Source organism: Lampetra fluviatilis, chromosome 28 (assembly GCF_964198595.1).
Source record: "Lampetra fluviatilis chromosome 28, kcLamFluv1.1, whole genome shotgun sequence".
In the NCBI taxonomy this organism is placed as follows: Eukaryota; Metazoa; Chordata; class Hyperoartia; order Petromyzontiformes; family Petromyzontidae; genus Lampetra; species Lampetra fluviatilis.
The window spans coordinates 11,943,762-11,960,196 of record NC_136302.1 but is presented as its reverse complement, the minus strand read 5'-3'; the positions used below and the strand labels follow the sequence as shown (position 1 = coordinate 11,960,196).

At 59.4% G+C, this 16,435-nt stretch overlaps 1 protein-coding gene across 1 annotated transcript; it reads right to left on the bottom strand.

Moving 5' to 3' along the window:
• Positions 1–12,226: 12,226 nt before the first annotated feature.
• On the bottom strand, positions 12,227–13,721 carry LOC144942670 (uncharacterized). Its single transcript, XM_078869470.1, has 2 exons — positions 13,023–13,721; positions 12,227–12,365 (listed from the first exon to the last, which is right to left on the bottom strand). The coding sequence occupies exons 1-2, from the start codon at positions 13,574–13,576 to the stop codon at positions 12,227–12,229; spliced, it is 693 nt and encodes a 230-aa protein (XP_078725596.1). The 5' UTR covers positions 13,577–13,721.
• Positions 13,722–16,435: the final 2,714 nt, after the last annotated feature.

The window sequence follows — 16,435 nt, the reverse complement described above, 5'->3', positions numbered from 1 at the left end:
CCAATCTCAACCATCTCCCTCCCTGGGGAGTGTTTCGGAGAGGTGCGTTGGAGGGGAGTGAGAGTGAGAATGGATAAGTGGGAGGCCTGGACAGGTCCGTGGTGAATCTGGATCAGGAGTCGGAAACCCGCGGCTCTGTAAGGACTTCTGCTTCGTGGTGTTGTTAAGGACCCCCCCCCCCCCGTCTCGCATTCACCCACAGTGCATTGCGGCGGCTCTTGTTATTTTAATTGCTGACCCCTGATTAAGATTCCATCAACCCCGTTTGTCCTCTCGTCTCTGAAGAAGGCCCGTTGCCTGAAACGTCAGCCTGCTCGGTATTATTCTTCTCGGAGAAGGAGGATTTGCACGTGCGCATAGGCTTCCACGCGTGGACAACTTGCATCGGCACTCCGTCGCGACCGCTCCACTCCAGCCAGGGGCACCCCGAGTGGCAGCGGTCCCCGTGGGGTCGAGGGTGGACGCTGCCCCGGCTTGCAAGCGATCATTCGTCGTCTGTCGCGAGTCGGGGAGCGATGTCGCCGTGAAGTGTCGCTGCAATGAGTGATTTGCGGGAGAGATCTGTGGGGTGGTTGGCGTAGATCGCCTAAATATAAATGCGTCGTTAAAACCCGCCACCACCCGAGGCAGGCAACTAGTAAGGGTTGTCACGTGAACAAAACGTGACAGTTACTAGTTCAGCACACCGGTGTGTTGGAGACTAAACCCACAAACATTTACTTTATATTTAGGGAAAAAAAACTTTATTATGGATAATACCGGTCGCGAACAGCAGGTTGTTGTTCTGTCTCCCAACGGTCTCCACGACGACGTTCAATTTATTCGTGAACGTAAGTGCCGTGAAGAAGGGTGATCGCCTGAAACGTCGTCTCGTATACATTCTCATGTGAAGGCCACAGTGGTGATTAACTAACGTGTCGCAGAGGCTGACGGTTCGAATCCAGCGGCCGCCTTGGTTATCACTGCAGCGTGTGCGTGTCTGTGTGTGAACCCTACCGATGGTTTAGCGGTTAGCGCTACGCTGCGCTATGAGCCCGCCAACCCGAGTTCGATTCCCAGCTCGCGGTCAACACCGGCTACGATTATCTGTACCGATCCTGGGCCTCCCCTAGGTCGACTCAGCTTCAAATGAGTATCTGGTGCGGTGTGTAAATATCGCCACCGGGAAGACAAAGGCGGTCGGGCGTGGTGCTGGCCACCCACCCCCTCGTGTGCCGTGCCGGCCCTCTTAGGTGGTGCTACTCGCTAACGGCGCTTGCCCCAACAGTCTGTTACAGGCTGTATGCGGGGGGTGGGGGGGGGTCTTTGTGAACCGTGACCCCCACGCTCCCGTCTGCTTCACGAAGATCCCGTGACGTCGTTCGGCCGTTGTGACCCGGCGTGACGCGGTCCGCGTTGTCGAAATAGTCCCCGCGAAACGACTCGGAGTGGCATCTCGCAGACATACGCACACACACGCATACACACACACGTACACACACATGCGCACACACGCACACGCGCACACACACACGCACAAACACGCACCGCACACGCACACACGCACACAGAGCCACCATCGCCAACTGCTGTGAAACAATTTGGCAGGACCCTCCTGGTGGCGCTGCGGTGGCGAGATGTTAACTACCTCGCCTGGTACACAGGAGGTCGTAGGTTCGATCCTGATCCTGACCTTGACGCCTGCTGTATGTTTGGAGTTTGCGTGTCTCTCGCCACGTGGTCACGTGGATTTTTTCTCCGGTCCCTCCAGTTGTTTCCCCCCCTACACGTTTAGAAACACGCGTTCAGAGCATTCGGCTGATATCACTTTCCACGTGACAAGCCACTTCGTCGGACTATCAGTTGTCATGACCAGGTCGCTTCTGATAAAAGAGCTGGATTACAAACTCAGTGGGCCTTACCTTGTAAAATAAAATAAAAAAGAGTTTAATTAAGACAAAGAGTGACGAGACTGGATGATTCCTTCATGAGTCAAACGTCGATGGGTGTTCTACGTTTGGGGAAACAGGGGCATGGGTGGGTGGTGAGGTTCCCGTGTCCGAGTGAACGTCCCGGAGAAAATTTTAATGTATCATGACATTAATCCTGCACAATTACATTCCCATATTGTACTTAAGTAAATTGTACAACAGTACAAACATATAACAACACGAATAATGCAACAATATAGAATACGTGAACAAAGTGAAACGCATCCACACACGTTTATACCGTGAATTTGGAAGCTTTATTCACCTCGAAACATCAACGTCGCGGTGTCCGTGAGCGTTCAAGAGACGCCGTCTCGAGGCCCACACGGCAAGGCCGTCTTGCTTGTGAGTGCTACACACGGTGGCTTTAGTACGCCGCACACGGACCCCACGATTCACCCACCCAGCAAGTCCCCATGATGCCACTTTACCAATTCGCGGCGGGGGGGGGGGGTGTGGGAAGGGCGCGAAATTTGAAATGGTATACACATTTATTTTTTAAAACCGCGAATAAACGAATTTCGCGAGGGGAAAAAAATATCCGCGAAAGAAAACGATTTAGTGGATTGATAAAAGTTACGATAGCGCGTTGAGTTCGTTCTGCGTTCCAGAATCAATGCGATGCCTCCGCCTTGTGGCGGAGTGGGGTACAGCGGCAGTGGCCCGGATTAACACTCAAACAATTAGAGTTGGCTGTGTGTGTCGGGTGGTGGCGGGTTCTAACGATACATTTATATATTTACGCGATCTAAGCCCAAGAAAAACCTCTATTATGGATGATATTGGTCGCGAAAGCCTACGTGTTAAACTGCTTTATATAGCCACTGCTGGCGGATGAGGGCCTCGAAAAACAAATAAATGAAATCTTCTTGGTTCTTTCGGTAAAGTCACGTAGAATGGAAATAATAAAATAATACAAATAAAACATAATATAAAAATATAATATATATATTTAAAAAACATAATAAAGTAATATAATATATGTTTTATTTTTATTATTTTATTATTTCCATTCTACGTGACTTTACCGAAAGAACCAAGAAGATGAATCCCTGCAGTCTCGAAAGCTTTAAATCAAAAAATAAATGAAACTGAACTGAAAGGGAGCGCGATTGCGCCTTACCAAGAGATGCGTCAACATCGATCTCTGTCGAGGAGGCTCGTGAAGGACATTACCGGGCGGTGCCAGGCTGGTGCACTTTGAGGTCACCTGGGCAATTGAAAGGCAGTCGCTTGGAGGGCCCCTCGAGAGGGCTGTGGGCCTCGTTGTCCATGCCAGTGCGTCGTGGAAGAGACGAAGAGTGCCCACAATTTGCCCCACCGCACGCGGCCTGCAACATCGACCGCCTGTGGTGGACAGAGTTGCGGCGTTAACTGCTAGGCCCTGACCCCCCCCCCCCATCCTCGTCGTGGGGGTCAGCGTGGAAGGGATAGACCATCCGCCAGCAGGGGGCGAGGTCGCGCCGTTGCAGGGCTGCGCCTCCCCCTCGAGCACGCGCGCGAAGCTGCAGATGCCGGCCGAGTCCACGAGGTGGCAGCACCTCCTCCACAATGGACAGCAACAAGACAAAGGTCGCCCGCATAGCCTTCGACAGGCGGTTGGGGCAAGTGCCGTTAGCGAGGAGCACCTATGAAGGCCGGCACGGCGCACGAGGGGGTGGGCAGCACCACGCCCGGCCGCCTTTGTCTCCCTCGTGGCGATGTTTTACGCGCAGCATCAGCTCCTGAGTCGACCTAAGGGAGGGGGGCCCAGGACGGGTTGAAATCGGATCGGGAATCGAACTCGGGTGGCCGGGTTCGAAGCGTCGCCTGTTGAATTTTTTATTTTTTCCCCACGTGAAAGCCGCCCGTGTTGTTGACACGTCACGTGTCGCGTTGTCTTCTCGTTGGCTCGCAGCAGCAGCAGCATCACCAAACCATTTGTTATTTGTTTTATTCGAATCGGTATCAACTAGGGGCGACGTTCACGTCAAGGTGTCTTATGCAACTTGGCCGCTCGGGTGAAGAGTAGAAACAAGCCGACGGAAGAATCACAGGGAGCGTGGTAATTCACTAATTAAATGTCCCCTTCTTACCCTCCCATCACTGTCAAGTGTCCTACCCCGTCATAGCCCGCGATTGCGACCCCCTCGCCCTTGAGCACCTGGGACCCCCCTCGCCCCCACCCCACTCGTCCCCACCCCCCTCGTCCCCCACCCCCCTCGCCCCCACCCCCCTCGCCCCCACCCCCTCGTCCCCAACCCCCTCATCCCCACCCCCTCGCCCCCACCCCCTCATCCCCACCCCCCTCGCCCCCACCCCCTAGTCCCCACCCCCCTCGCCCCCACCCCCTCGTCCCCCACCCCCCTCGCCCCCACCCCCTCGTCCCCCACCCCCCTCGCCCCCACCCCCCTCGTCCTCACCCCACTCGTCCCCACCCCCCTCGTCCCCAACCCCCTCGTCCCCACCCCCCTCGCCCCCACCCCCTAGTCCCCACCCCCCTCGCCCCCACCCCCTCGTCCCCCACCCCCCTCGCCCCCACCCCCCTCGTCCTCACCCCACTCGTCCCCACCCCCCTCGTCCCCAACCCCCTCGTCCCCACCCCCTCGTCCCCAACCCCCTCGTCCCCACCCCCCTCGCCCCCACCCCCTCGTCCCCAACCCCCTCATCCCCACCCCCTCGCCCCCACCCCCTCATCCCCACCCCCCTCGCCCCCACCCCCTAGTCCCCACCCCCCTCGCCCCCACCCCCTCGTCCCCACCCCCCTCATCCCCACCCCCTCGCCCCCACCCCTTCATCCCCACCCCCCTCGCCCCCACCCCTTAGTCCCCACCCCCCTTGTCCCCACTGCTTTGGAGCGTGAGACGTGAGACCGTCTCCCCCCTCTCCCTTGTTCCCACCCCCCCTTTTCCCGCCCCACCCCCCACCGCTTTGGCGTGTGCGGCCGTCTCCCCCACACCCCCGCCCTTCTTCCCCCCCTCCCCCCCCACCACCGCTTTGGCAAGTGCGACCGTGCCCCCCCCCCCACCGCTATAGCACGTGGGCACGCCCCCCCCTTCCCCCCCCCCCCACCGCTTTGGCAAGTGGGCACGTACCCCCCCCCCCACCGCTTTAACACTTGGACCGTCTCCTCCCCCCACCCTCCCCCCACCGCTCCTCTCCGCGCAGCTGCACCGCCTGCGCCCCCGCGATAACCGAGGGACGGCGCGCGCGTCACCGCTCGCGCCCCCCCCCCCCCCGCGAGACGACGCGGCCGTTGCGAGGCGGGTAGAGACACAGCGACCCCTCGCTGCCATGGAGCGCCCGGGTCGAGGTTCGACTCCTGCCCCTGGGGGTGTCCCCAGTAAGTCGGCACACCTACACACGCCCGTGCACGCACGTACCACGAAACGTCGCTCGTTCTAAACGCGTTTCTTACACATCCCGTCAGTGGCGCGCGCGGCCTTCTGGGATCGCTTATTTATCAGCAGCGTTTGTTTCAAGACAAGGCGACGACTCTGGACAGGGCTCGTCACGCAGTGTCTCATCAGCAGGCTCCGGCTTGCTTCACTCCCGTCTCGAATGGGCCATCGAGGCGATGTTCGTGTCACATTCACAACGTTGAGCCAGCGGTGGGAAATTCCACATTCCTCTGGCGGGTGATGTTTATCCACAGAGACAAGCAGTTGGTTTGCGCCAGAAGTGCGGTAACTATTTTATCGACACCGGAGAGATGATGGGGCGAGTCAGCTCCTCTCAGCCAGGATGCGAGCTCTCAACCCTGTATGAATGTTGAACTTCTCTTGCACCGTACAGAGCAAACTGGTCCTCTTCCGCTGAGCCACCCCGCCAGACGCGGAACTCATGGGGAAGCTGATATCGCGGTAATCGTCATATCGCGATATTTCATATCGTGGCAACCTTCTTCCCATGATATTCTCCGGTTTTGTTTTGTACATCAGAGGTGGCAACCCAACGTGCAGTACGGATTCAAGCCCCTGTCCTCCCTCTGGTCGTCACTGCTCTCTTCTGCTGCTCCTACTGCCTCATCGTGTTCGCCGGACACGCAATTGCGGAGTTCCCTTACAAGAACGAGTTTGTTCGAGACGAAGGCGAGAGTTGACACCCTTGACACTTTGGACATGAGTTCGAATGCACACCACGGCGAGCACGAGTGGCGAGTCGGGTTGCCACCCGTCCCGTTTTTTCCCAGGATCGTACTCTCGTTGAGGGGGCAATTGTTTACTGTTTTGGGAGATTTCACGGGACATTAACACATTCCTATTGTTTTTTCAATTGCTCAATTATAACAACAACGTACCACTTAAGAACGTGCATTCACATGCAGTAGTCCTCCCCTCTCATTGGTATTGTGAGATATTTCCCCCTCCCATGATAAGTCCAGTTTTGATATCAGAGGTGGCAACCCCAGTGGTGAGTGACATCTGACTCAGGCCTGGATTAACCACCACCCACGCAGGGTGGCCCCTCCTGCACACCATGGGCAGCCGATGTTAACTCGGGACGTAGGAGAAACACTCTCGTAGGTGGGACACACGACATTGCTACGATGTCGCAGTCTTCTTGTTGTTTTTGTTGCCGTACGTCTGATGATGTCGACGCAGAGAGACCAGGACTGCAAGTTCACATTGGGGCGGTCAATCCCAGATAAGCGCGTCAGGAGGAGCGGAGCTGTTGCGAATCGTCGCCGCGACGTCTCCTTCGGCATCCGTGTGGTCGTGACACGATTCTTGTAACTCCCCCACCACCACCACCCCCACCACCACCACAACAGAGGTCGCAACCGGGTACCCGATACCCGTACCCTACCCGATACCCAGCTACCCGTACCCGGCCGGGTACGGGTAGCCGTTTGCGACCCTGGTGCGGCCGGTACGGGTAGGCCGTGAGTCACTGGTGAGTCACCGTTTGTCACTCATTCCGGGTAGGGTACGGGTACGGGTAGGGAACGGGTACCCGTACCCGGCCGGTTACGGCCAGGTACGGGTACCCATTTGCGACCCTCGTGCGGCCGGGTACGGGTAAGGAATCAAAACCCGTTTGCGACCTCTGCACCCCCACCACTCCTCGCAAGGTGCCGGTGGGACGCCGTCGCTGCGGCTGAGCGCGTGGGGCCCGTGGCAGTGCCACTGCGAGGCGGGCACGCAGGCGCGCTGGCGCCGCGTGCTCCGGGCCCAGGGCACGAGGCCCGCGCGGCCCCCGCAGCTGGTGCAGGAGGCGGCGTGCAACCTGCAGCAGTGCGCACGCTGCACGGCGCGAGACTGCCGCCTGCTGCCGCACAAGCGCGCCGTCGGCTTCTGAGCACCCCCACGCCTTCCCCCTCCCCCCCAACCCTCTCCTGCCCCCACCGCTCTTCCCCCCACCCCTCCTCCCCCCACCCCTCCTCCCCAACCCTCTCCTGCCCCCACCCCTCCTCCCGCCATCCCTCCTCCCCCCCACCTCTCTTCTGCCCTCACCCCTCCCCCAAACCTCTCCTGCCCCCACCCCTCCTCCCCCCACCCCTCCTCCCCTTCAACCCTCTCCCGCCCCCACCCCTCCTCCCCCCCAACCCTCTCCTCCCCCCACCCCTCCTCCCCCTCAACCCTCTCCTCCCCCCACCCCTCCTCCCCCCCAACCCTCTCCTGCCCCACCTCTCCTCCCCCCACCCCTCCTCCCCCTCAACCCTCTCCCGCCCCCACCCCTCCTCCCCCCCACCCCTAGTCCCCCCCACCCCTCCTCCCCCCCAACCCTCTCCTCCCCCCACCCCTCCTCCCCCTCAACCCTCTCCTCCCCCCACCCCTCCTCCCCCCCAACCCTCTCCTGCCCCACCTCTCCTCCCCCCACCCCTCCTCCCCCTCAACCCTCTCCTTCCCCCACCCCTCCTCCCCCCCAACCCTCTCCTGCCCCCACCTCTCCTCGCCCCACCCCTCCTCCCCCCCAACCCTCTCCTGCCCCCACCCCTCCTTCCCCCACCCCTCCTCCCCCCCAACCCTCTCCTGCCCCCACCTCTCCTCGCCCCACCCCTCCTCCCCCTCAACCCTCTCCCGCCCCCACCCCTCCTCCCCCCCACCCCTAGTCCCCCCCACCCCTCCTTCCCCCACCCCTCCTCCCCCCCTACCCTCTCCTGCCTCCACCCCTCCTCTCCCGCCCCCCGCTGTGTGGTGCCCTGACCTGCCAGACAATTATTAAAAGCTGATTTAAAATACACCAAGTAGTAGTAGGAGGCTTTCGCGACCAGTGTTATTCATAACAGAAGTTGCAGGTTAAATCGCGCAAATATAAATGTGTCGTTAAAGCCGCCACCACCCGACACAGCCAATTAATAAAGTTTGTCACGTAAACCAAACGTGTCAATTCGTCACCGGTACAGCACACCGGTGCCTTAGAGAGTAAACCCACAAATCTGGCTGTCGCCTGATGATGCTAGTTGTAATTACTGGCGAAACGTCGCACTCAAATGGCAAACGTGGGTTTGCGTGACACACCGTACAAATTAGCTGTGCCGGGTGGTGGCGGGTTTCACGACACATTTATATTCACGCGATCTAACCCAAAACACCTCTTATGGACGATTTTAAACATTACGGCTCAGACATATGTGTGTATGTTGCATTTCTCTCGCTCCATCCATAGCCGACCATGCTAATCGGGGTGTGAGTGGGGGAGAGTGAGTGAGTGGGGGGGGTGTGTATAGTTACGACCCCTCGTGTGAATAAATGACGTGGCCACGAGCGAGATTGCGACTCACGCCGACAGTAGTCGACAAGCCCGACGGTGGTTGTTGCTATTGTCACAGAGCCAGAGGTAAATAGCAATAGATAAGGCTCGCGGTGATTAGCGCTATTGGCTGCCACCGAGGGCGCAAATCGACGGGGCTGGCGGCGGCAGCAGTAGCAGCGACAGCGATCTGGTTACCCAGTAGCGCAGCGATGAGGCTATCAGCAGAGAGGATGGCGACTGCGCGCGGGGCTGTTGATGCACGACCGGCACAGCGATGCAGAACAACACAAAGTAGCCGCGACACGTTCGTCAGTAACACCGCGCGTGTGTGTATGTGTGTGTGTATGTATGTGTATGTATGTGTGTGTGTATGTATGTGTATGTATGTGTGTGTGTATGTATGTGTATGTATGTGTGTGTGTATGTGTGTGTGTATGTGTGTGTGTATGTGTGTGTGTATGTGTGTGTGTGTGTGTGGGTGTATGTGTGTGTGTATATGTGTGTGTATGTGTGTGCGTATGTGTGTATGTGCGCGTGTGTGTGCGTGTGTGTGTGTGTGCGTGTGTGTTTGTGTGCGTTTGTGTGTGTGCGTATGTGCGTGTGTGTATGTGTGTGTATATGTGTTAATGTGTGTCTGCATATGTATGTTAATGTGTGTGTGTAGGAGCGGTAGTGTAGCGGTTATCGCGCTGCGCTACGAACCCGGCGACCCGAGTTCGATTCCCGCTCACGGCCAACACCGGTGACGATTATCTGAACCGGTCCGGGGCCTCCCCTAGGTCGACCAGCCTCAAATAAGTACCTAGTGTGGTGTGTAAACATCGCCACTAGGGAGACAAAGGCGGCCGGGCGTGGTGCTGGCCACCGACCCCCTTCGTGTACCGTGCCGGACTTCATAGGTGCTCGCTAACAGCACTTGCCCCAACAGTCTGTTCAGGCGATACGGGGGATCTTTGTCTTTGGTTTTTAAAATAAAAAAAATATATATATATAGCATCGGCGGCGTTTCGTGCGATGGCCCTACTTCAGAGCACAGCTCTAACGGGAGGCCCCCATCTCCTTGTCTCTCGGCGTGAGTGAACAACTCAGCGGCGGCTTGCGGGTCGAGACGGCAACCCTCGTCACGTGTCACGCGGTCACAGCGAGACCGCTCGTGCGCCTGGCGACTTCAATGTGTCTGCCGGCTGGTGGGAGGAGGGCATTTTGACACGAACGTGGCCCCACATCATAACGTGGCCGAACCAAAAAATATATAAAAATAATGAAATATATTATTATCAGAAGGGGGAGAAGAGCTTGGGAAAAAGAGACGACAGAAGGGGAGGGAGGGAGGGGGTATCTGGTGAGATCCGGTGAAGTCGGCGAATTCAGGGCGACTTGGTCGTCTGCCACCACCACCACTGCCACCGCCACCACGACTATCACCACCGCCGTCAATGTTACTGGCACCACCACCACCACGACTATCACCACCGCCGTCAATGTTACTGGCACCACCACCACCACGACTATCACCACCGCCGTCAATGTTACTGCCACCACCACCACCACGACTATCACCACCGCCGTCAATGTTACTGCCACCACCTCCACCGCCGCCGCCGTCACGTGGCGAACGCCGGCACCCGCGGCTCTCCGCCGCCGTCGGGGGCGTCTTGCGTGGCGCCGCTGACGGACGGCACGGCGACCTGCACGGCCCTCCTCCTCCTCCTCCGCCGGTGTCGGCAGCGCAGCAGCGCCCTGGCGACCTCGGCGCGCAGCTCGGCGGAGCGCAGGCCGTACACGAGCGCGTTGACCACGGGCACGCCGCACGCGTTCGCCGCCTGCAGCACCGTCTTGGCCGCCACGACGACGCGCAGCGCCGGGGGGAGCTCCTCCTCCGCCGTGTGGCTCAGCCGCTCGGGCGCCTGGAACTCGGCCACCTCGAGGAGGAAGATGGCCATGCCCGTGGCGTAGGAGACGGCGAGCAGCGCGCCGTGCGTCCAGCACGTGTGCAGCGCCTTGCGGCGGGACGGCCCCGGCCTCGAGCGCTCGCCGGCTCCGGCGCCGGACATCGACGCCCGCATCACCTGCAGGTGATAGGGGGCCGTTCATAAATGACGTCGCGCGATTTTGGACGATTTTTGACCCCCCCCAAACCCTCGTCACACGGCGTCACAAAAAGTCAGACCCCCCCCCTTAAATATGACGTCACAAAGCTCTGCCCCCCCCCCCCCCCACAAAACCATATTTCCATTTTGAAAATAAAACATGCTTCACATCGCTTTAAACTATTGCCATTGTAGTGCGTATTTAATGTGGCGCTGCACTCTGATGTTGTATATTTATTTAAAGTTGCGCATTTTGACGTGATGTCACATTTTTCAACCCCCCCCCCCTCGTCACACATCGTCACAAATGTCTGACCCCACCCCACCCCCCAGGTACGTGACGTCATTTATGGACGACCCCTAATAACATGTAAGAATCTCAACCTGTCTAACTGTAAAGCCGTTTCTTTATGCACTCGGTGAGGCCCACTTTGAGCTGTGTAGATTTATTTATGATAAATGATAGCCCAACGAAGTGGCTTATCATCACGTGTAAATGTATAGCAACCACACGCTCTAAACGCGTGATGTTGGTTCTAAAAATGTGGAGGGAAAACCGGAAGACCCGGAGAAAAAATCCCCGCGACCACGGGGAGAGAGCCACGCAGACTCCAAATATACAGCAGCAGGCGTCAGGGATGGGATCGACCCCACGACCTGCTGCATACCAGGCGAGATAGTTAACATCTCGCCTTGAATGCAGCAGTACCGTGGCGCCCCTACTTGTAGCTTGCCGTCACGCAGTATTCACTCGGCCTCGACAAGAGAGAGCGAGGAACCACAGCAGGGAAAGGCAGCAGCAGCAGCCACGCGGGGAAAAGCCGGCGCTCTGAACGCTTTGCCCAACAAGCACAAAGAACAAAGCAAGCAACAGAAATAATGAGGATCCCTTGTGGAACGGCTCACTGCACTGTGGAGCCGTTCCACAACGACGAGTCTGCACCACTCGCCAGCGAAACACATCCCAGTGGGTGGGGGGGGGGGCGATCTTCATCGTGTCGGGTTCATGGCCCGGTCAGGGGACAACGCGCAAACGGCGTTGGCCGCTAGCACACACACACACACTCGCACACACACTCTAGCACACACACACACACACTCTAGCACACACACACACACACTCGCACACACACACTAGCACACACACACATGCTCGCACACACACTCATGCACACACTCACGTACACACACACGCACGCTCGCACACTCTCGCACACACACACACACTCGCACACACTCTCACACACACGCACACTCACGCACACACACGCACACACACACACTCGCACACACGCACACACACGCTCGCACACACGCACACGCTCGCACACACACACTCACGCACACACTCGCGCACACATGGACACACATGGACACACACGCTCACACATGGACACACACGCTCACACACTCACACTCACGCACGGCAGCGAGGAAGGCAGCGCCCGAGTGTCGCGACCGACCGTCGGCCTTGCCCAGACCACCAGCTCACGTGGGAGCCCTTCGGGGGGGGGGGGGGGGTGGGGGTTGCCGCGTCACCTTGGCGTAGGTGAAGGTGCTGAGCAGCAGGAAGGCGGTGGACATGACTCCGGTTAAGGCCGAATCGAAGGCGACGTCCGAGGAGGAGCTGTGGCACGAGGCGACGGCCAGCGACATGTGGTCGCACATGAGACCCGGCAGGCGCGGGGGTCGGGGGGGGCCGCGTGGAGGGGCCCCCCTCGGGGTCGCCGGGGGGGGGTGCAGGCGCGCAGGTGCAGGGAGGCGCCCAGGAAGGAGGCGGCGACGGCGAGGGAGGCCGTCCAGCCCACCGCCAGCGCCACGCACGTGCCGCGGCCGCCGTGCGTGCAGCGGAGGTATTGGAAGGGGTGGCAGATGGCCAGGTACCTGGGTCAGGTGCGACGCGGAGGGTTGGGGGAGGGGGGGTTCGTGGCGACGGTGGCACCGCGGCGAGCTTACGGCGAGATGTCCGACGTTTCGCTCCACGTGCCGAGAGCTTCGTCGGGAACGGAGCCGTGACTCCCGGATGGGTGAGAGAGAACGTCCCCACGACGCACCCACCCCGTTACTGACCCCCCCCGCCCACCTGCTCATCCATCCAACCACCCCCCCTCCACCCACAGACTCACCCGCCCGTTCACCCCCCCCACCCCTCCACCCACCGACTCACCCGCCCGCTCACCCCCCCACCCCTCCACCCACCGACTCACCCCCCCCTCCACCCACCGACTCACCCGCCCACTCACCCCCCACCCCTCCACCCACCGACTCACCCGCCCGCACTCACCTGTCGAGCAGCATGCTGGTGACGGAGGCGAACCCGGCGCTGGACGTGAACGAGAAGAAGAAGAGCTGAGCGCGGCACGCGGACAGCGACAGCGGCACCGCGACGGCGCCGGGCAGCCCAGGGCGGGCGAACAGGAGGAGCGAGAGCCCCGCGTGGGCGCGCAGGAGGTCTGCGAGCGCCAGGCTGGCCATGAAGCAGAACATGGGCTTGCGGCGGAGCGCCGGCAGGCAGGAGATGGCCGTCACCAGCGCGGCGTCCAGAGCGCAGCCGACTACGTAGAGGGCCACGGTGAGGCCCTGCACCAGAAGGGCGGCCTGGCCCAGCCCCAGGGCCGGGTGGTAGGAGAGGAGCTGCGGGGGGTCCTCATCGTCGTCCGGCGGCGCCAGCGACGCGTTGGGCGACGCGCGGCTCATCCCGCGTTGCCCGCACGGCTGCCCACGTGGGCTGCCGCGCGCAGTTTGCTGTGGGTAGGCGGAAGAGTTGGAAATTGAAGTGGGCATCTTCATCGCGACCGCCGCTAGTATTATTATTGCGACCATCATGGGTATCATCATATTCTCTCAACTCGGCTGCCCCAATACAAGCATGCGTTCCGCCAGAGCAGGCGTGGTTGTATTGGGGTAGCTGAGTGGAGTAGTGCACTCGCTCCACCAGAGGACCCACCCAGGCACTCCACCACATACCTCGCCAACAACACGACCGCCCGCAGCCTCTAGGCAACACAAAGCTCCCCATCCACCACCATCACCACCACCCACCACCACCACCCACCACCACCCACCACCACCACTTACCCCGACCACCCACCACCCACCACCACCCACCACCACCACCCACCACCACCTACCCCCACCAGCCACCACCACCACCCACCACCACCTACACCCACCACCACCCACCACCACCACCTACCCCCACCATCCACCATCCACCACCACCACCACCACCCACCACCTACTTCCACCACCCACCACTACCCACCACCCACCACCACAACCACCACACACACCCCGTAGTCTTGAGCGACTGTTGGGGCGAGTGCACGCGAGCGAAGGGGCAACGCGCCCCACGCCACGGCCGGGTTCGCTTAACAACGCCGCGCTCAAAGTGGCTGACTCGAGGCTGAGTCGACCCCGGGGGGGGGTGGGGGGGGGGTCCCAGGAGAGGTTCTGAGAATAATAATGAAATAATAAAATAATGATCGTCGCCGTCAGTGGCGTGAGCGGGACTCAAACTTGGGTGGCCGTGCTCGTGACGAGAAGTAAACACGGGGAGAGAGAACGCGCTCACGCGGACTCGATCCCGACGCTCCCACGCGTTCATCATCATCACAATCAGCCGCGGTTTAGAGACGCGAGCCAGAGCGGTGCGATTGAGGCCACGCAACCCGACACTGCGGGCAGTCCAGCAACGCCGTAGAGATACTCATAGAGATACGCATAGAGACACACATAGAGACACACATAGAGATACATAGAGATACATAGAGACAGAGAGAGATACATAGAGACACATAGAGATACTCATAGAGATACACAGAGAGATACTGTACATAGAGATACTCATAGAGACACAGAGAGATACATAGAGACACATAGAGATACTCATAGAGACACAGAGAGATACTCATAGAGATGCATGAATGACGAGGCACAGCAATGCGACTGTGGCCATACAACACAAGCTACGGACCGCGCAGTGAACCCGCCGTGGTCTGCGCCCCTTCAACGCAGCAGGAGAAGGAACAGCGACACGACACCAACTCTCTCTCTCTGTCTCTCTCTGTCTCTCTCTCTGTGTCTCTGTCTCTCTGTCTCTCTCTCTCTCTGTCTCTCTCTGTCTCTCTCTGTCTCTCTGTCTCTCTCTGTCTCTCTCTCTGTCTCTCTCTGTCTCTCTGTCTCTCTCTCTGTCTCTCTCTCTCTCGCTGCCTCTGTCTCTGTCTCTCTGTCTCTGTCTATCTCTCTCTGTCTCTCTCTCTGTCTCTCTCTCTGTCTCTCTGCTGAAGCCCTATCGTCGTGGCCAGCAACAGCAGCACCAGACCTCGACATCGGCATTTAGCTCGGGAACATACTGACACTGCCACCATCAGCAAGAACATAATCAGCCGTGGTCCATCCGCTGCTGCACGAAGGCTTCCCCGCGGCGCCGCCGGAGCGACCGCGATCCTGCCCCGGGGAAGATCCGCACGAGTCTCTGATTTCATGGCTCCATCTCCCCGGGCGGTCCCCATTCTCTCGTACGACCCCGTAACATCCATCGATCGATTCGCACCTCCGATTGGCAGGTTTGGCTACGTACGGTGCGAAAGAAGTTTAACATGCAATGCATGCGAACTCGCTCCGACGGCGCCTTTCTCAAAGCCAGCGGGCCCCATGGACGTCAAGTGATCCTCTTAGACAGGAACAGAGGCCCTCATCCAGCAGTGGAGTGGCCGATCCGACGCCGGCACGAGGCACCCTGGGGGTCAGGGGAAGGGGTCAATCCGCACCTCGGTCACTGCCGCGCTCTTCTCGATGCGCTGCGGCAAATCCCACGGCCGAGGGCCCCGGCGCCCGTGGCCGCGTGCCCCCCCCCCCGACCCCCGCGGGTCGTCACTCGCGGGGCGCACCGAGCAGAACGCCACCGCCGCCGTCGTCTGCGAGTCTCGGGGTCTGCGAGTCTCGGGGGGGTCTGGGAGTCTCGGGGGGGTCTGGGAGTCTCGGGGTGGTCTGGGAGGATCAGCGGTGGTCTGGGAGGATCAGCGGTGACTCGGAGGCGGCGGCTGCGTTTGTACCCCCAGCGGGAGGGTCACGGGATGACGAATCGGAGCTCGCGAAGTGGAGGGAGGGAGGGAGGATGGGAGGCGAGAGAGGGAGAGGGCACGCGTCTGCTGACCCAGCCCCAGTGAGGGATGTGGGGCAGTGTGGTGGTGGTGATGATGATGATGGTGATCGTAGTGATGATGATGGTGGTGGTGGTGATATGATGGTGGTGGTGGTGGTGATGATGATGGTGATGATGATAATAATGATGGTGGTGGTGATGATGATGATGATGGTGATGATTATGGTGGTGATCGTAGTGATGATGATGATGATGGCGATGGGATACTCTGCCGTGATGGGGTAATCGTTCACACTCATCATCAGCAATGGCCACTCCACTGCTGGATGATGGCCTCACCCCACACCCCCCTCCCACCTCAAGCCGTCGCAGCGCCCCTGTCTTTATTTATTGATGCTTCGTGACTTGTTTAAATCTTCTCTACTTTGCACGCCTGCCGTGTTTCTGGACTGTTTGTTGTTGCAACTTGCTGACCCGCCCCGACTTGGACGTGTGTGAATAAAGAGCTTCACAGCTCATCGGATTTCCTCCTGCCTAATTAAAGAGTCTGATTGTGCCCTCTCACGCGTCTTGCGATACACCAACACTCC

Excerpts from the sequence above, each read along its gene's own strand:
- LOC144942670 (XM_078869470.1), bottom strand. The coding sequence starts at position 13,576 with ATGATGATACCCATGATGGTCGCAATAATAATACTAGCGGCGGTCGCG. Across the intron at positions 12,366-13,022 it reads ACCAGCATGCTGCTCGACAG|CTCCTCCTCGGACGTCGCCT; the intron begins GTGAGTGCGGGC and ends CTCGTGCCACAG.